Source organism: Mercenaria mercenaria, unplaced genomic scaffold (genome assembly GCF_021730395.1).
Source record: "Mercenaria mercenaria strain notata unplaced genomic scaffold, MADL_Memer_1 contig_3894, whole genome shotgun sequence".
In the NCBI taxonomy this organism is placed as follows: Eukaryota; Metazoa; Mollusca; class Bivalvia; order Venerida; family Veneridae; genus Mercenaria; species Mercenaria mercenaria.
Genome location: NW_026462078.1, coordinates 29,256 through 53,549, shown reverse-complemented (window position 1 = coordinate 53,549; position 24,294 = coordinate 29,256). Strand labels below are relative to the sequence as shown.

The 24,294-nt window shown below is 35.0% G+C and overlaps 1 protein-coding gene across 2 annotated transcripts; it reads left to right on the top strand.

Moving 5' to 3' along the window:
• Window positions 1-1,390: 1,390 nt before the first annotated feature.
• Window positions 1,391-23,749, top strand: LOC123559651 (uncharacterized). 2 transcript variants are annotated; one of them, XM_053534676.1, is made up of 9 exons: window positions 1,391-1,546; window positions 4,708-4,902; window positions 5,344-5,468; window positions 6,501-6,636; window positions 9,418-9,588; window positions 16,446-16,559; window positions 18,601-18,669; window positions 20,799-20,883; window positions 22,038-23,749. In XM_053534676.1, the coding sequence occupies exons 1-9, from the start codon at window positions 1,483-1,485 to the stop codon at window positions 22,768-22,770; spliced, it is 1,692 nt and encodes a 563-aa protein (XP_053390651.1). In that variant the 5' UTR covers window positions 1,391-1,482; the 3' UTR covers window positions 22,771-23,749. The 2 variants fall into 2 exon arrangements, with proteins under 2 accessions (XP_053390651.1, XP_053390650.1); XM_053534675.1 differs by having other exon boundaries at window positions 6,501-6,651.
• The last annotated feature ends 545 nt before the right edge of the window (window positions 23,750-24,294 follow it).

Genomic DNA, 24,294 nt, shown 5'->3' with positions numbered 1-24,294 from the left:
TCACTAAGTCTTCATGCGTTATTTTGGTTTTTATCTGTGTTTTGATATTTATATTTAAAATTTTATTTATAACAGTTGTTTGTTTTTGTACATTTTGTAATATGTAACAATGAATATATTATATTAAGCACATTCGAACGTCAATGAAAATAATGTTAAATAAATGTGATTTAATATTAATTTACAGTTGTGCCCTTTTTCTACTTAAGTAATGCTATCAAGTGCAAAACAATGCATTTGTAAATTTAAAACAAAAAAAAGAAAAGAATAAAAATTGGGACAGCTTTATGCGACATTATATAAATATTGCATTCCTGAGAGGGTGATATGAAAAATGTTCACCGCGAGATATATGAATATAGACCGAGGCGCCAGCCTCGGTCTATATTCCTTTTTCGAGTGGTGAACATTTTTCATATCACCCTCTCAGGAATGCAATATTTATTTTATTATACCGAAAGATTATAAGGGTAAAAGCATTTACTGCAAATCAACATAATAATTTATTTAACATTAAAAAGTAATTACTAACCAAATAATGAAGACAGAATTAAAGAGTCTTTACTTGTTAACACTCATAATTTGTGGCGACTTTGCTGTGTATTAAGACTATTTTGATAGATTTAGTCGAGACGTTTACATATCGCTGACCCCTATATTTATTCTAATATTTCTAATATTTCAACATTGCGTCAATCAGTAGCATTTGAAAAACGGCGATAACTCTCTTTTTCCTAAACGAAACATATAAGTGTGAGAACTTATTTTCTTAGTTAGATCATTTCCAAACGATTTTTTTTTTTTGGTAGTTTTGATTCAATATTTAATGAAAAATTGTTTTCGAAATATTTTGCACGTAGCATAAAATAGAAAACTCGGCCGTGTTCGCACATGCAAGAGCACCAGAATAAGGTAATTTAATCCCTAAAGTATAGTTATATAAGCGCCTCGTCTGAAAATTTATCGACTCAATGCGGAAGTACCAATCTCTCAACGGGTGATATGAAAAAATAATATCACATGCGCAGAAAAACAAAATAACGCTGTTGAGCATGTGATATGAAATTATGGATCATATCACCTGCGCAGAAAGTGAAAATAACGACTTTGCGCATGTGATGTAAAATCACTGGGGAATATGATATATTATTCAAGTAAAACTAATGGGAAATTTGCATTAGACATTTATGTGAGGTTTAATAAATGCAAATAACTTCTTTTGTCTTATTTTAGGGGTTCACAGGCTAGTTTAAACATCCGCTTTCTAATTTCAGAATATAGACATGATAATTTTATCCACTCTAAAATATTGTAACTATAAGGTCGATTATTAAGTATGTACTGCACTTTCAAACTATTCCTTTAATCAATAATATTACTTCAAAATTATTAATATGAGCGGATGTTTTTAATTGTTTAAGGATGTGCAAATTAAGTTTTGAAATATATGTAACACACTTATAATTTAATTTAGTATCTAATATGGCTACCTTCAATAAGTATTTGTGCTTGCTTATAGTTATATTTAAGATTACAGGGTCTTTAGGTGAGTTATTTTTTATGATAATATAAATGATATGATATTTTATATAGTGGTTGAGAAGCCTTGGTAGTTGGTATATAAATATTTCATTGGATGGGACAGTAAATATTGCCCTCATGAGGAGGACACTGTCAACCAAGGCAAAGTCGAGGCTGACAGTATTTCTCCGAATGTTGATTTTACAACTTTCCCCAAAAAAATGACATGTGATATTTATTTTATTACACAAAAAACAGAAAGAGTTTGTTCAATGTGCACAAGTCTCAAAACATATGAACTAGTCCTAGGCTAAGATAGACATGTACATTGATACTGAGACGTTCTGCACCATTAAAGCTACACATCGAGAAAAAATCACCGTGTTTCCTAGGTGTATGCTTTTTTATGTTTTAAAAGCAAATAGCAACAAGTACCTAGTAATTTAGCTCGACTATTCAAAAAAATAGGTAGAGCTATCGGACTCACCAATTGGTCGGCGTCCGCTTCCGTGCCGGCGTCTGGGTCAGTGTTGGCTTCAGGGTCGGCATCCCGATTTGGTTAAGCTTGTATCTCAGTAACCACTTGTGGGAATGGATTGAAACGTCGCACACTTATTCACTTGATAAACTGACCTTCATTACACAGGTTCCATAACTCTATTTTACTTGTTTACAAAATTATGCCCCTTTTTCGACTTAGAAAATTTTGGTTACGGTTTTGTATGTAAGCTAGTATCTCAGTACCCACCATTGGGTTTAGATTGAAACTTCACATACTTGTTCACTGTCATGATCTGCATGCACAGGTTCCATAACTCTTCTTTGCAACTTAACAAAATTATGGCCCGTTTTCGACTTGACAGTTTTGGTTAAGTTTTTGTATATAAGATAGTATCTTAGTACCCACTAATGGGAATGGATTAAAACTTCACACACTTTCATGAGCTCATATGCATTGTACAGATTCCATAATCATGTTTCGCATTTCTATAACATTATGCCCCTTTCAACTTTTATATTCATCCAATTGACAAGGCTCGTTGCTTTCCTCCGAGAGGTCTTGTTTATTGTTGCAGCCTAAATGCAAAAAGTAGTAGAAAATGGAAAATTATTTCAAATGTGCAGAAAAGCAAATCATTGCTTTTGTCCATATGATGTTAGATTTATGACCATAACACACGCACAGCGAAACCAAAATAATTCTTCCGTGATGAGATATTAAAGTCACTGACCTCAAGATGTTCGCTGAAAATTGAAGTTTGTCAAATTATGAACAATAGAGCATCAGTTTTTGTTTATAAACTGTCTTAAAATGCCAAATCAAGAAGAAGAAAAAAACACGCCCGAGTCGAGAATCGAACCAGGGCCGCCTCGGCAATAAAAATTTCCTACGTTATTGACTAAAACACCATAGAGAAATACATACTTAACGGTCGTTAAATATAAAGCTTCATAATTACGGGAGTTTACCCCCGGTATCTCGTTACAAACGTACAGGATACTAAGTCGTGCGTAGGACTTAGAATCTCTTAAGTAGGACTTACTATCTCCTATGTAGGACGTAGTATCTCCTACGTAGGACGTAGTTTCTCCTACGTATGACATAGTATCTCCTACGTAGAACTTAATATCTCCTACGTAGATATCAAGCCCTACGTAGAAGATACTAACTCCTTCTTAGGAGATACTATGTCCTACTTAGGAGATATCAAGTCCTACGTAAGACATACTAAGTCCTACATAGGAGATATCATGTCCTACATAGGATATATTATGTCCTACGTAGGAGATACTAAGTCCTACGTAGGAGATACTAACGCGGAGATACTAAGTCCTGCGTAGGAGATAGTATGTCCTACTTAGGGGGTAATATGTCCTACATAGGAGAGAGTATGCTTTATGTAGGAGATACTAACTCCTACGAAGGAGATACTATCTCCTACGTAGGAGAAACCAAGTCCTACGTAGGAGAAACTAAGTCCTACATAGAAGATACCAAGTCCTACGTAGGAGATAGTATGTCCTACGTAGGAGATACTAACTCCTATATAGTACTTAATATTTCCTACGTAGGACATAGTACATGTGTATTTCCTACGTAGGAGATACTAGCTTCTACGTAGGATAAACTTAGTCCTACGTAGGAGATACTAAGTCCTTCGTAGGAGATACTGTGTTCTACGTAGGAGATAATATGTCCTACGTATGAGATACTAAGTCCTACGTTTAGATACTATGTCCTACGTAGGAGAAACTTAGTCCAACTATTAAGATACTATGTCCTACGTAGGAGATTCTAAGTCCTTCGTTTTAGATACTCCATCCTGCTTTTTGCAAGAATTATGGCCCCTTTTGGACTAAGAAAATCAGATTTCTTGGTTAAGTTTTGTGTTTAGGTCAATTTTTCTCCTAAACTATCAAAGCTGCTGCTTTGAAACTTGCAAAACTTGTTTACCATCAGAAGCTGACTCTGTACAACAAGAAACATAACTCCATCCTGCTTTTTACAAGAATTATGGGTTAAGTTTTGTATTTAAGTCAGCTTTTCTCCTAAACTATCAAAGCTATTGCTTTAAAACTTGCAACATTTGTTCACCATCAAAAGCTGACTCTGTACAGCAAGAAACATAACTATCCTGCTTTTTTAAAGAGTAATACTCCTTTTGGACTTAGAAAATATCAGATTTCTTGGTTAAGTTTTATGTTTAGGTCAACTTTTTTCCTTAACGGTCAAAGCTAATTCTTTAAAACTTGGAGCAGTTATTCGCCATTAACAGCTGACTCTGTACAACAAGTATCATAACTCTACATTGCTTTTTGCAAAAATTATGGCCCTTTTTGGACTTAGAAAATCATGGTAGGACAATATACAGAGACAAAAAATCAGATGAGCGTCTACACCCGCAAGGCGGTGCTCTTGTTTTTATTTTGTTGTTGTTGTTGTTGTTGTTGTACGATCTGGGGGCCAGTGCCTTTAAATTACTTACGAATATCTTAAAACAACGGAGAATTAGCATTGAACATTTAGATGATTTATGATAAATTACTATATATTACAAAAGATCCTAATTAAATAACACTAATTATTGTTTTGCTTGCACAATGTCATACAAAGTGTTTCATTATCAACATTTTTAATTATTTGTTCTACCAAAACCATTGTTTTGTATCATTGTATTTGCAAAGGTTCCTATTACATATCGCAAAGCTCTGTAGCTCCAGACGAAAACAGGCAATGCCAGATGGCAGTTCCTAAAATTATTTCGGGGTTGAAGAATGGACGAGCCCGCCTTGACATAAAGGAGGACATTGGCCTGATGGATATGGATGAAACTCTGTGGATAGGATACTTCAAGTCTGAAATGACATTCGAATATATTGGTGATTATATAGAGGATATTTGTTTGTTTTTAGTGTACATTTTGTATATGGAGCATTTCTCACCGAGAAATGAGGCAATTTATATTTTTCTCAGCGCACAGCGCGAGTGAAAATGTGAGAATTGTCCCTCTTCGAGGTGAGACATTCCAGATTCACGCAAAAGAAAGGCATAGTTTTTATTTATTTATTTATTTATTTATTTATTTATTTATTTCAAGTTGAATGATTAAAACAAACAAAGAAAAAAAAACATGAGCTATCTCATTCACAATGGGTGGAACGGACAGTTTTCATAAAACAAAATGACATTAATAAAATGTGTTGCTTTCATTGTAAAATGCTTATCGCTTGCTCAATCGATGGCCCTATGTGTCTCTCGACAAGCAACATTTCCCACTGGTCTTTGAATGACCCGAAAATTGTCATGTCTGTTTATTTCAGGCTGTGTGAAAGAAAGTAATATATCTGGATACCAAAATCTATCAACAGAAAGTATAAATGGCAGTCTTAGCAAGTGTTACAAAAACTGTCAAGATTCAGAGGTTATTGGTGTAACCATGGAAAAGGTAAACAATGACTTTACATTTTACTTGCATCTGATGGTTCGTTTCTACCATGTCTAGCTGTCGTGTTTGCGCAACAGTCAAAACGCTAACATGACAGTACGACGACACGAGAAAACGACAAAGAGAGGGCGACAGCACGACATTTTTTATTTCGTGCTTACACCCTATTGTGTTGTGTCATCCTGGCAGGGAAGCCGTACGACAACTCGAGGAAACGACACATTTTTACCGTGTTTTGCCTTCCGACTAACATGTGAAGTTAAATCACATCATTGGTATCTTATTAGATGTTCACTCCTCAATCTGCAGTCGTAATTAAACTCTTGTGATTTCTTATGTTACTTAAACTTTATTTTTAATTTGAATGAACAGTATTTCTGCCTAATCAAAAATAAAGACTGTCAGTTAGACACATGTAATTGCGGACATAAGTAAGCAGATACAAAATAAGTATTCCGACAATAATAAACTCATTGATTTGCTTCTCGAATTCCGTAATCCATGCTATTGCAACAAATACCCCGTCTGTTGCTTGTTCCACAAGCTGTGAATGACTTTAGGGACTAACTGGTTTGGTGCTGATCCCCTCCCTGTGGTGTTTCGTCATGCCCATACCACGTCTGTTGCTTGTTCCACATGCAGTCAATGACCTTTGGGACTAACTAGTTTGGTGCTGATCCCCTGTGGTGTTTCGTCATGCCCTTAATGGTATTTCACTTGATGCTCTGGTTTCTTTACAAGAGCATATTTGTGTATAACATTGTGTTCCTGTGATTACTGTTATGTGTGTAAGGAATTATTTGATAATAATTTGAAGTATTATCCAGTGTTTTTGGTATTTTGCGTTGATGACCACGAGTAGCCAATTACCGAAATAAGACTTTCTCGAAATAAGGTCATAATTATCATCATAATCATTATTATTTAAAGATGAATTTATAAGTATCTAGAACCTATTAGAATATAGTACTTCCAGTCATCTTTAAGGGAATTTGAATTTAATTGTCTTTCTAAACTGTGCTTAACTTTCAGTGTTACTGCTTTGATAGTTCACCACACTCCCGGAACAAATCCCTACTCAGTTCCAGCTGTAATGCCGTTTGCAAGAATCCTGACAGCGCTTTTTGCGGAGGACCTTATGTGTCTTTGTGTAGGACCAACACAAACGGTGATAATGTTAAAAGTTAGAAATAACTTTACTCGTGAATAAATTAACCATTTCTTTCAAATTTTATATGAATGGACGTTAGAATATTTGAATGTGCTTTTACTTGAATTTTTGTTAGTTTTTTACACCTTTTGAAGAAAGAATTCAATTATTTAGTAGCAACTCGAAAGTATAGTACCAATTGCTGTGTACGATTTTTGTTGTTGTTTTGTTTTGATGGATTTTGTTGTTGTTTGTTGTTTTTGTTTTTTGTTGTTCTTGGTGGGGTTTTTTTGGGGGTGGGGGGGGGGTTCTAATCGTGTAAGTTTTTGTCTAAGTTGCTTGCAGCAGCTAGGCAATCAATTTGACGAATGTATCATATGTCCTTCCATCGATTTTAAGTAATACAACAGAAACCGACTGTCGAGTTTGTACCATCGGAAAGAGATTTTCATTGGAAACATTGCAGTGATAAGAAATTCGTCCTGTGTAGGTTTCATGTGTACTTAATAACAGTTAACTCACGTTTATCATAATTATACTGCACCTACCATCTTAATCTCATACGCAGTGATCGCCCCTTACAGTAAAGAGAGCACTACCACAACAAATACTTTTGATAGAATTTCGATAATATTTTTATCTTCATCATTTGAAATTAGATTTTAGTTATCAGAATTTAATGAGCATATTTCAATGATTTAATCATCGAAAATAAAAAATAAATTGAATTTCATTGTAATGGTCAACTGATTTCTATGGTCACGTGGTATTTGTAACGGCCGCTTGGGGAGATAATCACTGCTGGGTTTGATTATGTCTACCACTTTTGAGGTTGGGTCAGCTATACATAGGCCAGCAGGTCAGTATCACTGTTTGTGGGTCGAGATCGACCTAAAGCGCACTCGAACAATTTCATTACTATAGATAAACTGAATTATAATTCGCCTCAGAAAACTTTCTTCGAAATATGTGTATTTTAATAAGCATGGAACATGGTTTTTGTGTAGCTGTAAGCACTTTTCGGTCCAATAGACCACATCAAGTTTCCTTCTTCTTCTTTCACTGTCAGACCAGTAGCCTCAACGAAACGTGTGGTTTGCCACAGAGCCTCAATGCCTCCATACAGTTTCTGGTGGATCGAGTTATCTATCGGCCAAGTCGCAGCTCGCTCCTGGTCATGCCATTTTACATTTCTGGAGTACATGCTCCGTAGTCTGATCTTCCTCACCACATGGACAGGTTGGTGATAGTGCCAGTCTATATTTCTTGTACATGTGAGCATTAAGTCTGTTGTGTCCAGAGCGAAGCCTGATCAGCATCACTTGTTCCAACCGATCAAGAAAATGAAAAAAAAATTCTATCCTTGGTCTCGTTAGTGCATTCATAATGGAGACTTTCTCCCTGTAGCTCACGGGTGTTGTTGGATGTTCTGACTGAGCTCCTAGCTTAGCCAGTTGGTCTGCCTCTTCATTGCCTGCAAGTCCACTGGAGTGCTACTTTGCAAGTGATACTCAGGCTCTGCATTCTCCTGGCTAGCTGTGGAGCATTATTGTTGATCAGAGCTTCCATGACAGAGAGTGCATCTGTGAAAATGTGAAAAAGACAAATGAGGAGCTTTCTTCTGTCGAGTCTTCAATAATTGAGACGGCCTTCATGAGTGCTTCAGTCTCCACCTTGTAATTGCTGCAGTGTTTTCCTGTAGCTGCATGTAGTGTTTCTCTCTTGCCAGACTCGTGCTCTCCTGTTGTAGAGGTACGACTTAATCCCCTCAGCATGTGACCTCCTACTCCACCACTCCTCGTCAGTGTGACATGGAGTCCATCAGTCCAGACTTTGTCAAACGCTCGCTGCTGTAAGCACGACTTTCTGCTCTTGAAAGGTGTCCTCTATCTCCTGCGATAGGTAAGTGTTCTGGTCCTCAGTAGAGCGGAATAGTCTGAAGCCAGCTTGTTGTGTTGCGAGTAGGTTGTTAGTCTCCATGTACCACTTCAGACGTGCATTCACAGTCCTCCTCTCCATGGTCTTTCCAACACTACTGGTTAGACTGATTGGACGATAGCCTGCGGCCTTCTTTGGATCATTCCCTTCCTTATGGATGAGGATCATGGTTGCCTCTTCCCATATCTGTGGAAGTAGACTTTATGTCCAGCTTTAGTAGTTTGCAAGATGCTGCAGTGCCTAAGTGGGTCAGCATTTTATTTGTGACCACAGCAATGAAACTAGGTTTAATTTCAACGTTAAGAATTGACATTATGTCCACCTGAGCAACAACATACGAAACATTCTAATAATCAGTTCTATTTATTTATATATTTATCATTTTTTAAAATCTGGTGAAAAAATTATGATAAGTATTATTTTTTAATTATTTGACAGTTGTTTCGTGTTATCTTCATCGATCTTGGCCTCCGATGTGACTTTAAGTTCAATAAAACTTTGAAAGAGCATTAATTTATCAAAGTTTGCAAAAAATAAACAATAGAAACACCGGTAAGCTATCGAATTTTTTGCTCGTCAGGGGCTCATCAACTGGATCCGCCTTTGCGAAAATCATAATTAAATTTTTTCTGTATCTAATATTCTGTATTTCTTAATTTAATACGGGTACACACAAATATCTAAGGCCGAGTCAGAAACAATAAACAAAGAGAATAGTTTAATATGTTCCGTTGTAACGTATACAGGAATTATAGGCTTATTGTGCGTACCCTTTGAAGTAATATTAACATATCTTTTCGAAACATATTGCATACCAAGTTTAACAGTTAAACCGGTAACTGTATTGTCTTATGGTTTCAGGTGAAAATGGCCAACGTTTAGGTCGTGGGAGAAAACAACGGTTAGATGCCGCACAGTCATGCTTTACAAAAAAAAGCTATCCAATCTCATATTCAAACGCATCAAAAATACGACACGGCGGTCCTCCAGCATATACAGATGATTTAAGACTGGACATCATTTACACGCAAGGTTTGGAAGCATCTATTTAAAACTCTATGCGACATATCCTTCAGACACATATAACGTATTTATGCGTAATTACGATTTTGGCACAGTCACGCTTCCGAAGAAACAAAATATATTGACCAATCAATATGTTTTGCCATCGTGTGAACATGAACTGACCCAGACTTCCTGCAAGCGCAATATTATTGCCACGAGTACAAATCTGGCCTCTCTGGAAACAAATGAGAATGTTCTGATAACCAGTGCTTATTGAGTGATATTTCAACCGATACACCTGAAGTATCAACATTTCATTGTCGTAGACCGCTCATCATTTGAACAATGTTGGTAGAGGTCCACTAGACAATGCTTTATGCCAAATACCTAAGCTTTGTGCATTGTGGTTCAATACAAGAAGATTTTCCCCATACAACTTTATGTTAAACTAATTTTGCCCCAGGTTTGGGCTAATTTCAACTCTAACCCTAACCCTAAACCCTAACCCTAAAGCGGAGTGATTCCGAATATTTCGAATGTGAATATAATGTTCATAATTATTCTAGAATCCGTTGGTGCTTGTTTTTGTTGTTTAAAACAGTAGTCCACACTCGCACAATATCAAGATTATAAAAATAAATATGGGACTACTTTTCACACGTTCAGAATATTTGTGTGATGCGGTCACATAGAAATTTCTTTGTAGTTGATTTAGAGTTATAGCCAGTTGCTAAAGCACTGGCTTAAAAAATCGCCCAGTTTCTTACGAGACATTTTGCAAGTTCTGGAGTCACTAATTAAAATGTATGGCTCAATCAGCAAACATATAAATGAGGCTACGCGTACATTATTTTCAAACCACTTAACTATAAATACAAAGTACATAGAGGAGAGTTACATTACTTTAAGGAGGTAGGTTACCTTAATAGTTGTATGTGCGCATGTCCAACTGGAAGATAACGTGAGGATTAACGACTAAATGTGCTTGGTCACCGTGCACTAGACGTTTGACGTACTGACCTCAAATCAATAATTATGGGTTATTTACCAGTCATAAGTGATCTCTGTATCATATATGATCTTAAACCAAAGCATTCTCTAGTTATTTGGCAAAAGGCAAAAAGGTTCTACTGTTCTGGGACAATGTGACCTTGACCTTTGACTTACTGACCTCAAAATCAATTGGCGTAAACAACTGGTCATGACTAACCTCCCTATCAACTTTCATGATCTTAGCCCAAGCGTTCTTGAGTTATCATCCGGAAACTGTTTAACTGTTCCGGGTCACTGTGACCTTGACTTTTGATCTACTGATCTCAAAATCTATATGGATCATCTGCTGGTTATGACCAGCCTTCCTACGAGCTTTCATGAACCTAGGCAAGTGTTCTTGAGTTATCACCCGGAGACCGATAGGTCTACGGACCGACCGACCGGCATCTGCAAAACAATATTCCCCTCCTTTCAAGGAGGGAGCATAATAATACTTGCTAGCACTATTATTTCTCCACTACTGTAAGTATTTTAAGTTTTGAAATTTGTTTAGATAAATGCAAATAACATGAACATATTACTTACTTTAGAAATGAAATACTCTGAAGCTATATTAAACGGGAATTTCAAAGAAATTGCGATTTAAAAAAAAAACAAGAAACAATATATTTTAAACATCTCTGTTGCCATGGTTACTTTAAACGTTGAGATACGTAGGGTACCATGTAAAGTGTTATAAACTATTATATAGAGAATAATAGGTTAGTGCCGTAGATGAGAAAGTTTATCTGGCGAGGTGGAGGAGGTTATCGGGTGAGCCGAAGGCGAACCTGATAACGTCCGGAGCCGAGCCAGATAAACTTTCTCCATCTTAGGCACTAACCTATTATTCTATTTATCTTGTCATTACTTCATTTTCCGATATTTGGCAATTTATTTTACAAAAAAATGTGTGCGACAACCGCTTAAATGACGTCATATTCGTAATGACGTCACTTATATAATGACGTGAATACCGGCAAAATCGCAATAACTTCTTCGTTTTTGAATAAAAACTCATTATTTGACCACCCATTTTCTTAGTTCGGACATTTCCAACACAATGATGATGGTTTCGTTGCAAAATTTCTTATGACAACAATATCGATCATAATTTCACATGATCAGTTGACCGTATATCACTGGTCACATGATCAACTGACGGTATATCAAGAAAGATATACGGCACCCTGATATCGGGTCGAAAATACTGCAAGTGACAGGATAAAACCATATATCGTGTTTCTGTAAAGTTCAACAGGTGCTGAGACTGACAACACAAAATATAATTTCATGCGCAATTCAAATAGTCCGCCACGTTAAACAGTTTTGCCATAGAGTTGTATAAAGATTGTTAAATCTGTTTCAATAGATCTACTTGCGCAAACATGTTGTAATAATGTTTTATTTTCCTAACGGTAAATACTTGAAAGATAACATTAGAAAATATTACATAGTGATGGTAAATTAATTCGCCTCCATGAATGAAATGTTCGTATGAATGGAACTAAGTCAACGTTGACCGCTTCGTTATAGATTATGACCTCGGTCTATAAGGAGCTTAGTAAACAAACGCTGGTTCCGAGAAACAATCGTCGATATGAATTATACTGTGCATTATTCGACGACCTGACATAACGTGGAAAATAAGAAATATGAAATATCAATTAAAATGAACTTATAGTGATATGAGTTATGTCAGGTCTTATATTTAGGGCTTAAGTTTTTAGAAACTATTCTTTCAGATCATTTGCTATAGGTACTAAGGGACCTAATCGCTGCGTGATTGCCACAGTAACGTGATAAGAAACAAATGACCACTTAGGCTATTTTTATACTAAATTCATTTTAAACATTCTGATGAATACTGAAAGATATAATGTAAAAAGCACTTCACCAATTCGCTTTAAGGGTGGGGGGTGTAGATGTAGCGAGTTTTGTTTAAACACACGTTTTCAACTTTTTTCAGGTTATATTAAGATAGTGGACCCGTACTGGTAATGTTTAACAATTGCACTAACTTGATACAGTTCTGAAGTTAACATATTTCTCACTGTGATTCATCTTTAAATGACTTTTACCGTGTCGTTGTTGCTTGTTTGTTTGTTTTTTATTTGTTTATTTTGTATAAGTTATGTCTTTTTTCCTCCAGCTGAAACAGAGACAAATTTCAAAGTGATAGCCATTTTGCAAAACGACCACAGAGAATTCATTTTACCAAATATTTTTCTTAATGAAACCTCAGAATATTGCGTAACAATTATAAAATACAAAATAAAATTGGCGATAACAATTTTTCTGGGGGGCCTCGAGTAAAAGGATTTAATCGGAAAGAAATTAAGCTCCAACTTTTGAAAATTATGACCTTGTTCTATGCATTCATAAAGAACCATAGGGCAGAAGTAAAACCTACCTATATACATTTATTCAAAACTTTGTAAAAATAAATGCAAAATCAAGAACTTTTACAAATGTAATTAAGTATTTTTCAAAGATGTCTAAACATTCACCCTTCAGGTCAAATTCATTTGAAACAGCAAGAAATGACTAAGAAATGGCTAATCAAATAAAACATTTCCGCTTTTGTACAACAGATCAATGATAATATGTCTTACAAAAACAACAGTTTATCTTACTCGAAAAAAAGAAAAATAATGAACAAAGTCTGGTCCTAGTAGGGTTTGAACCTACGCCCTCCTGAAAAATTAGTTAAAGTAATCTCATGGTAGGAATTGAATACTCTTCAAAAAATACATTATTACGGGTACGTCAGTTTTCCTAACCATCGTATTAAGGAAGCAACATGACTAGACAATAATCATTAACAGTCCGGTTTATAGCAGGGTTCGAGCCCAAAATTTCCCTCATACCGACAAGAAAATCGCCCCATTTGATCAATGTTCATACATTCACACATAATGTGTGTGTTGGGTGGGGGGTTGCATATCGAATTATAGATGTTGTGTTTGTTACCTTTATATTTTATCTGATATTATGTCCCTCAATGTTTATTATCGCTTCGTAAGAAACATATATAAACGGTTATGGCACGCTAATTGTCCAATAATAACGTTAACCCAGGTTTACGGTAAAAAAAGTAGAACTAACAATTACAGATAAACAAGGGTTTTCGAACGTAAAACCAGGTTTTTCTAATGCTTACCAATATTTTCGGGCGAAAACACGCCCGTGAACCCAGGTTTCAACTAGGTTTTTCAATTGAACTTTGAATTTCGGCCGTTATTTTAAGTTCACGAGTGTGAACCTATGTTTACGGGAGTAAACCGGGGTTCTCGGGTGTAAACCATAACTTACGAACGTGAACATATGTTAACGATCGAGAACTTAGGTTTACGACCGTGAACATGGGTTTACAACCGTAAACATAGGTTAACGCTGGTGAACATAGGATAATGACCAAAAATCATAGTTTTGTTCGAGAAACCAAGTTTTTCGAACTTAAACCTACGTTCACGTTCATAAACTATGGTTCACGCTCGTAAACCCAAGTTCATGGTCGTAAACATAGGTTCACGTCCGTATACAATGGTTCTCGGCAATCAAATTATCCAACAATTATATTCTTTGTCGAAAAACTATGATTATCGAATACTAATATAAATGTTCGAGCGAACACACAGTATAACGGGCTTAAACTATAGTTTACTCTCTTGGACCCATAATATCTAAGATTTTGCAAACATCTTTCCCGCACAGTTTTCATTCAGTGTTTTGTGGTAGCCAGCCTTTCTGTACTTTCAGTACTTTGATTTTTAATTTAAAGTTGTGATCCACAAAGAATGACAACTCTTGCCTTGGGCTAGTACTTATAAGCAGAGATATCTATCAGTTTACTTCTCTTGCAATTACACAATTGAGTCGAAAATGAAAACTGTTTTAGACACAATATCATACATTTTTGCACAACAAAAACATTTAGGATTTATTCATTTGTGTTTGGTTTACCCCTCAAAACATGGTCCGTATGATTCTGTCAATTTACATATGGTAAAAAATTAACTTTTAACAAGCCAGTAATAAAATGAAGTACCAGTAAGTAAATAATAGTGCAGATAATACTGTTTTGCTTGTATCAAAATGACACAATAGAAGCACTTTTGTAATACAGAACACCTGGTAGGATGTGTAAAGGTGCAATTATATTGATCTCTATTTCCTATGCCTATAAAATATACTTGAGGTTGTAGCAGCTACAACATAACTTACACGAAATGAAAAACAATAAATTGCTACGGTTTAACTAATTTGAATTTACCCTGAGAAGAAGGTAACCTACCCTCTTTTAAATATTGTTTTTAAAGTTATTTCGGGAATGTGCAGACTCTCACTAGGGTCATAGTCAAATACTGCCGTTTATATTGAGCATTTTTGATCAATATATGGCGACGATTACACGATGCGTTTTTTCATATATAAACAAATTAAATCTCACATAAATATTCAAATAAACGTCTGTAGCATCAATTAATGTATATGTATATCATTTCTCAGCAACCCAGTAGGAGTTTTAAAATATCTGTACATTCATTATTTTTTATTTACATTTTAGGTTTAGCATCTTTCTCAACATTTTTTATGATATTTGTACAAATAAAATATCGGCAGATATAAAAACAATATTTCTCAGAGCCAAACTTTATTACGAAAGTCAGGACCGACGCCGACAAGAACATAATCTAACGCACATAAAAATTAGACAAATAAGTTTTCAAGAAGAAAACAGTTTCTCCTTTGATACTCAAAAAAACTGTTTATTCGGAGCGGAATGGTCGCCCCCCTTACGGTGACAGCGGAAGACCTCAAGTGCCCCTCCGTGTTATTTCAGGCACAAGCGGACACCCAGGTATAACCACGAAGATCCCGAAACCTATAGCTGAATAACTACGGCATATAGCGATCCGAGCGATGCTCGAACCCACAGGGATGAGGGTTAAATAATTCAATGCCACCTTTAAATAAAGTCTCTTTTAGTATATTTTACAACTGAACTTCTTTGAAAAACAAATACTACCTGTATTTAGAAGTACGGTCTATACAGAAAATAGAAGGAGAAAAATCGGGACCGAGAAAATCGTTCGATCTTCAGAAGTTTCCGGATTTTGGAAGGTCCGGTATTCAGATGTTACACTGTATTTAACAAATTACGCAATACCTTCTACATGTTACTACTGTACATGTGTACAGTTGACAAAATGCTAAATTCGGCAATTTACAAGCCTTGAAATATAAAACTTTTTGAGAACGATACCCTACCATATTTAGTATGTACAGAGGAGTAGCTTGAGAGATGTGAACTATGTGAGGACACGTGTCCGTTTGAGCATAGGCTGATGTATATTTTGACTGCTTTCTTCTATAGGTTAGTCAGCTGCTAATGCCAGTTTTGATCATTATCCTAACACAACCACTTAAGGACTAACCCACACATTTTTTTCCCCATAATTTCTCTAAATAATCCATAAAAAATGAGTATTCTGAAGGTGAGTAGTGATATAAACTCATTAGATTTTTTGCAAGATATTCTTATAAATAATCAAAAATATTGTGCAGAAGATAGTAGACCGTTGTAACGCGCTTGAAATAATGCAGAAAGTTTACATTCGTCTTGCATTTTTACCAATATCTAACTTTTATTCAACCAAATTTATCATTTTATCATGATTAGTGTCATATATACATTCTATGCCAAACTTGATGGAAATGAACGTGATGAAAAATTTCATTCAAACATTGGGCGAGTAGCTTTAAAAGTTTAACATAGTCTTTACTGTCCGTATGTTTGTCCACAGGTAAGTCAGTGCCTTTTCCTTAAACATTTTTCTTCTATACAGATGAAGATACGACAGATGATGTCTGCTACGGGTTTCTTAGGAAACAACAGAATGGCAAATATTTTCTTCGCTTTACCGATGACAATTCCAAGAAGAGAGTATTATGTGAAAATGGTATTGCTTTAAATTAACAGCATTCATTTGTTTAATTATGATTAATTACCGCCTCGATAGCCAAGTGGTAGAGCGTCCGCTTCGAGTGCGGTAGGTCATGGGTTCGATCTCCGGCCGCGTCATACCAAAGACGTCGCGTCATACCAAAGACGTGAAAATGGTTCCAGTATAGCTCTCTTGCTCGGCGCTCAGCATTAAAAGAGAAACTGGCCTCTTCTCTCATATCCTCGTGGCAATGGATTCCATCAAGACTGAGGTGTCAAGAGTGATTAATATAAGTTGTAGAACTTGTTTCACAGTCGACCTAAAATAAATTAGTACATGGATGTATAAACTAATTAATTTTGAGAATTCTTACATATTTACATCTTGTAAAAGATACTGGCATTTTACAGTTGACATGATCCTATTTCAAGGTTTTAAGAGAACAAAATCATAAATGACATGAAGTTTCATACTCACAAACACAAATACACCACTGTGTTGCAATTCCTTTCTTAAGTAAATATCGATATGACTTTGAATAGATGGAATAAAGACTGAGACAATTAGAATCATGTAACGATAAAAAGTGAGAGATTTACTCACACAGTGTAAGCAAGAAAGCTAATTGTGCCATGTTTGTTATTATTATTATTATCATTACCATCTTCATCATCATCATTATCATTATTAAAGAGACGACAGACACAACTACATCGAAAGAAGACCAATATATCCAGACTACGTAGCCATCACCGGATACAAGTACAGTGCTTTTATATTGTCTCATTGACCTACCACCAAAAAATGGATATATTGGTCCGATCTTGGTCCTATCTCGGTTCGATATGGTCATGTTTAAAATATTAGGGTCAATCACCAATACCCACTATTCATGAAATCTTCTAACGAGATACAAGATTTATGTCACACTAAGTGATGCTGAATATATTTCGAATGCCCCTCATTTTAAAGCATGGCCGAAAGACAATTGCTTTGCATATTCCCTTCAAATTGATAATTTTGCTGCCCGAATAAAACATGTTATAATAATTATTATTGTTGTTGTTGTTATAGAGACTACAGACACAACTATAGAGGAGACCAATATATCCAGCCTACTCAGCCATCACCAGATTCAAGTACAGAACTATTGTCTTATTAACCCGAAAATTCCGCATTTGTCTGATTTTGGTCCAATGTCGTCATTATTCATGAACTGTTCAACCAGCTAGAAGTACATTAATTATGTCACAGAGTAATGTCAGAATGTATCAAGAATGATCTTGATTTTGCCCTTAATTTTATAGTATGGCCGAAAAAAGATTTTTCTCTTTTATTTTCTTCTATTAAATTGTTGATACACATGTACATTCAAAGTAAAGAAAACAGTATGTTTGGTATCAAATTTTGAACCATTGTGTTGACCATTAGGCCCTACATGGATGTATTTCATTTAAGAAATAATTTATTGCAAAACGGTGCTTTAACACTATTTATACACGATGGGCGGTTATACGCCGGGCGTAATATTTTCACGAGGGCACAGCCCGAGTGAATTATTTCGAACGACGTATAACCGCCCGAGTGTTAGATAGTGTTAAAACAACGTTTTGCTATAAATTATTTCGATTCTAATATGAATTTTATTGTAAAATGTAGATCAAATATAGAACTGTTTCTTCGCGCATGCATGACGCCAACTGTTAGGTCGTCACGCTCTTTGTTTATGCACGCCAGAAATGGTAATACGACTTGCGGAAGAGTTCAGTTATTATTTGATTTAACTTTTTATTTTAACCACTGTACTGTTTCTGTGGATTGCAAAATCATTACACAAGCATGGTCCATTTGCAAAAAAAAAATACATCTGCGATATAGTCAGTGAATGCTTCAAAATTTGGTACCAATTATGATCATATGCTGTATCAGATGTGGTTATTTTACTAAATGTAATCCTATGTAGTGGTAACTTACCACATCATAATCTTTATATGTAGCGTAAATATTTCAAGAAAATCGTTGAAAATAATAATAATAATAAGTATTATTATTACAGATACGACAGACACAACTAAATCGAGAGATGACCAACAAATCCAGACTACGCAGCCATCACCGGATACAAGTACAACACTAATGTCTTATTAACCTCCAATCGAAAATTCCGAAATTCTGCATCGGCCCGATTTCGATCCGATATGGTCATTATGAATGAACTTTTTAACCAGATACAAGTATCATGTCACAGATTGATGTCGAATATATGTCGAATGGTCTTAATTTTGCCCTAAATTACAGCAAAGCAGGTCAAACATTACTTGAAAACACGACCATATATAGAAAATCGTGTTTCGTGCATGTAGCTTCTATCAGTTCGTTTCTGGAACGTCTGGAATCAACCTTAAACTGTCTGCACGATGTGATTGAAACTTTGTACAGTACGGAGTATTTGACGTGTACAGCGGATGAATCATGGCGGATTCATTTGCCGTATGTTAATAAAGTCTAGCTTTCATTCATGAATAATAAAATCTGTAAAAAGATCCATTAGATGCATAAAATGCAACAAAAAACGAATAAAATCAGATTCTGTTTGATTGAGTGCTCAGTCTGTTCATGAGAGGCAGTGAAATGTGCAACACCTCTCACGCTTAAGTGGAACTCTATTACACATCTGTTAAATGGACTACATGATCCCAAAGGACCAGAAAATATAACAACACTGAAACTTAAGATCCTCTTACTTTCGTTTCATGACAGGCGTTGCACCAATTTTGTACTAATAACGTTACCTAAATATAAAAGACACGTTACCATTCATACATGTAAATATAATAATCTGGCGGCTGTTTTATAAAGAATTTATATCGATATCTCCGGTCTGAAAAGGTTTACACTCGAAGCCGTTATGTCGGATTCCATGGTCATAAAATATTTTTGCTAACTCAAAATGACCCAAAAGACTACACTGCAAACTTCTCAACAGATTATGTAATCAAGAATTAAGAAATGAATGAAAAAACATTTTACAAATTGTATGAATCAAACATTAAGGTTTGATATGGTAGGTTAAAAATGAACGGCACATGTTATTTCTGAGCAAGATATATCTTGTTACTCGTTCATGATAAGCAAAAATATGTAGTTTAAACCTATTTCTAACACGATTCAATTTATTTTCCTATTAAACAAAGAAGACTAAGCGCAAATATATTGTGGATGTAGCCTATATTAATAATATCTGTCATGTGTTTACGAATCAGATTATAAGATTCTTTCACTGGTTGTAGGTGCAGATGGGAATATTCGGCCTCGAGGGTAACTGTTTAGGCGGTAACGAGGCTCCATGCCGAGTTACCGCCTAAACAGTTACCCGAGAGCCGGATATTTCCATCTGCACCTACAACCAGTGACAGAATCTTTTTCTTGCATACCGATTTCAAGAAATAATAATAAAAATAAAATCAATCGAACGGCTTTCTCTTTAGAACTATTTCTTATAGCAGTGTATTTAAACAAAGCGCGGGAAACAAACGCCCGTAAACAGGAAAGATGTCATGACGTTTCAAAACAATGAACAATGTTTAGTTCCGGTTTTGTTTTATCATTTGCAGCGTAACGTTATGGATTTTTGATAAAATAACCTGATTTGAATCGAGAAATATACTATCAGGAACCAATAGGAACTGTCAAGGTATTGAATTTTTATTCCGTTTTTTAAATAAAATATAAATTACTACATAAATCGTCTACATATATGTAGTTCGTAATACGTCATTTACAGCACGAGAGTCATCTTACACCCCGGGGTGTAAGACCGATTTTTCCAGCACCGGTAAAAATACCGGAAATCCTCGTCTGGTATGCAAGAAAGAAATATCCGTCCCGAGGGTACATGCGCATTGGGCTACTATAAGAAAGAATGCTACAAAGAAAGTATTTCTACTTGTTATTTGTAAAATACGGTATGCTATTCTGTCATGTTAGAATCAAAACAAGGGGAGTGTATTTATTTATCGTTGTTAGAACTTGTTAGTCCCGTTTTACATATTGCTTATTTTGAATATTGTAGAGATGTTATTTTAGACATGTAAAGATATGCAATAGAATATGTTTCAACCAGATCTAATTGAAATAATATATCTCAAACAGTGATTTCCTCTTGAATAAAATCATTGCATGTCGTTCAGATGTGTATTATTATCTAATTATTTTATATAACATATAATAAAACTGTATATTTCCCTACCACAGATACAGGCACTGCTGCCATCGTTTCTATCATTGTGGTGCTGGTCATAATAGCTATCGTGATAGCTGTTGTACTCGTACATAGAAGGTAACTTAACTTTATAAATTATATATTGTTCCATGAAGCAAGGGTTTGAATGTGTTAAACGAAAACTAGTTTAAACTTAGATAAAATAATTTCGTAAAAATGGTGTTACATATTTCTTCTTTTTAGTTTTCAGGCAATGTCTACTGTAGACCTTTTTAAATATAGATTTGTATGGTTGTTTCAATAACTTCCTTATCACCATACAGCACATTCAAATTCTGGGAATCATCAGTTGCTCACGGAGAGTGGCGGAAAAGTTTATTTTCCTGTATACATGATCGGTCTGCCGTGCATTTTACTCTTTATTGTTATTTCCGATAATAACGCAGCTTTTCTTGTATAAATTTATCAAAAGGAGAGATACTTCCTGGTAAAAAAAGGATTTTTTTTTAATTTTGGCCTTTGTTTTCATTTAGAATACAGATATGTTCTCTGTCGCAGAAGCAGAATGTGAGAGCGTTATACAACATAAGTTAACATTAAATCCCACAAGCATTCTGAAAGATGTATTGTTGTGTACATTGAATAATATATACATTCGCGATAAAGTACATAAAGCTATATTATTCAGAAAAATATTGCTGCTAGTAATGACATTAGGAATAAATATAAATAACAAATAAATAAATGAGTAAGCGACAGTCATATTTACAAATTTGGTGAAATATTTTTATCCACGAACCACTCTCTTACTTTGATATAGTATATAATATATACATCGTCGGGTACGAACTCTACATTCAAGTACGTAAGTAAGATTGTAAAGTGGTCAGCCATCGTATGCTTCTAAAATGTCAGCACAGGAGGTGTTATTTTACGCGTAGGTCTTCATGATTCTTGACACATAAACCCCAATTTTCTCAGCCTTCAAAATTCAGTAAAGGGTGAGATTTCGTCTTAAAATAGGCAGCAATGTCTGTACCTTTCCGCCATTATCCTTACACAACCGATATTGCCGAATATGAATGCACGTGACGGGCACCGTACGAGGAGCAGGAAATTTACGAAACGGTAGACAACATAGATTTATGCAGATGTTTCAAATCCGCTCTGTCCCAAAGAAATGCAAAAAGAATGTTATATGGGCTATAAAATCGAAATTTCGAAATCCGAAGAATCACGTGATTTTATAACGTCATAATGTTTTTATTCAGGTGCAAGTCTTCACTACGACTAGACAATAGGCCAAAAACAGAAACAGTGGCCGAATATGAATACAACTATCCGGAATTCACAAACAAAAGCACAAATGCAGAAGCGAACACACCGGGCGATGTTCTTTACAACTATCCCGACTTTACGTTACAAGATAAAAGCAACACAGGAGAAATTAGAATCGGATTAAACACATATGATGACAGTAATATAGATGGTACCTATAACAAAACAAACACTGGAAAGAAGGGTTACTCTAGTACATATGCAAATGAAGACTGTGAATGTAATGATGAACAAGCAGAGCGTGTTTATAACCAGCTTGAAAATGATGACTACAACGTCCTTGGCACACGACAGAAAATGGTACCAGATAAAACTTACGACCAAGCTATCCAAGTACAAAAAAGTGGAACCAGCGCATCAGACGATATCACGTATGACTCAAGTATGTCATCTGGTGTAAAGCTAAAGAAAAATGTCGGTGGGGTTACAGATAATGTTTATAATACAGGAAATGAGATCTACAACAGAATTGGCGAAGAAACAGAAAAAAGGGGTGGTAAAAGTGATAACTTATATGGAACTAAGCAAATGGAAAAATGTAAATATATGAAACCGGCTTCTGATACTGATTCTCAAACTTACAATAGCACGTCTGAAATCAGTGAAACATGTGGTTTAACTGACAACCCATATTCAAAACTTGATACTGAACATAAAGATAAATGATAAGTGAAAAGCAAACTTTGTTGAGCCATATTTTTCACAAAACGTATTCTTCAGTTCACTGGTCCAATGATGGATAAGTAATACTGAGTCTCATTTGAGACACGTTTACCCAAAGTATATATTTTGGTCAAAAATGTCAGGATAATTTATCAGTTTTAAAAGTTTAATGTCGACCTATGTATTCCTATTTTTTACATAATTGTGACAACAAGTTTCAACTTCACAATTGTTTGAATGACGACTTAGTATTATTATCACACAATTTTGATATAATTACGACTAGATAATTCAAGTACAAATGTATAGCGGTTTGTCTGGTGAAATTGATTGGTTTTGGCGGTCTGGTATCTTATTTTCAGTGATGTTTGTTTGGATCATCGACGTGTAAATTTTGCCAATATCTGTACAGTGTATATAGGCTTATTTATCAATTATTTATCTATTTTTAACAATACACAAAATTTGAATGTTTTGGCATTAGCATAATACCATTCAGTTACTTCATTTCAGCAGTATGAAAATTATTCAAATAATTAATTCATGTCTGCAATACATCAATACATCATAAATACCTATACAAAATGTCAGAAGATTTTCAGTGCATTTATATCATTTCAAATCAAAAGTCATAAGTACTGTAAATTATGCTCCAATTATCATCATCTGGGTGTATGATTTGAAAATCATTGTTATGTTTAGTGATTCCCGTATATCTGAAATGCTGTACAAACTTTGCCCCTCACCCCACTCCTCTCCCCCGCCCCCTCTCCTCTTGATATTTCTAATTTTCAAAACTTAACACATAAGAAAACTTTCTTATCCAAAAAAATATAATCTGTACAGTCAATTTTCTGGAATTCCAAACTTGTATAAGGCTTTTTATTTTATGTATATCATCATTATCTGTAGGCGTGGCGAACTGTGATTTCCCTAAAAGGAGGTGTATCCTTGAATTTCACAAATAAACTTCCAAATGTTTTATCTTTGTTTATTTTAGCACCAGGTTTTTTGTGAAATGATTTTTTTTTTAAATGCAGCGAATATTTCGTTTCTAGCATCATTTACAAATTGATCTACTAGCACTTTTTTTTTTTTTTTCGATTTAATGTTTTTCTCTGGTAGCCCCAATAGCACAAGTGATCAAATGCCAATACCCCCTCCCCCTTCCCTAAAAACGTGCCAAATATATATCTGCAACAAATATTTGTCACGAATACTTTCTGCCAAATAACGCGAATAAATCTACTTTATGGTTAATATGTCAGTAACTAGAGCTGTAACATTTGAACCATCGCAACGTATGTTAAAAACTTTCTTTACAGCGTAACAGCGGAATAATACCATAAGTCAATCAAGTTTTATTACGGTTTAAGAAAAAAAATCTTTGTGTGGGAAACAAAACAAACACTGGATTTATTTAAAGTCATGACAAGTGTAAAGTGTTTCATATAAAATTCATTCATATATTGTTATACTTCTTAGCGTTTATTTAAATCAAGGGCCTATATTATTCTGCAAGACATC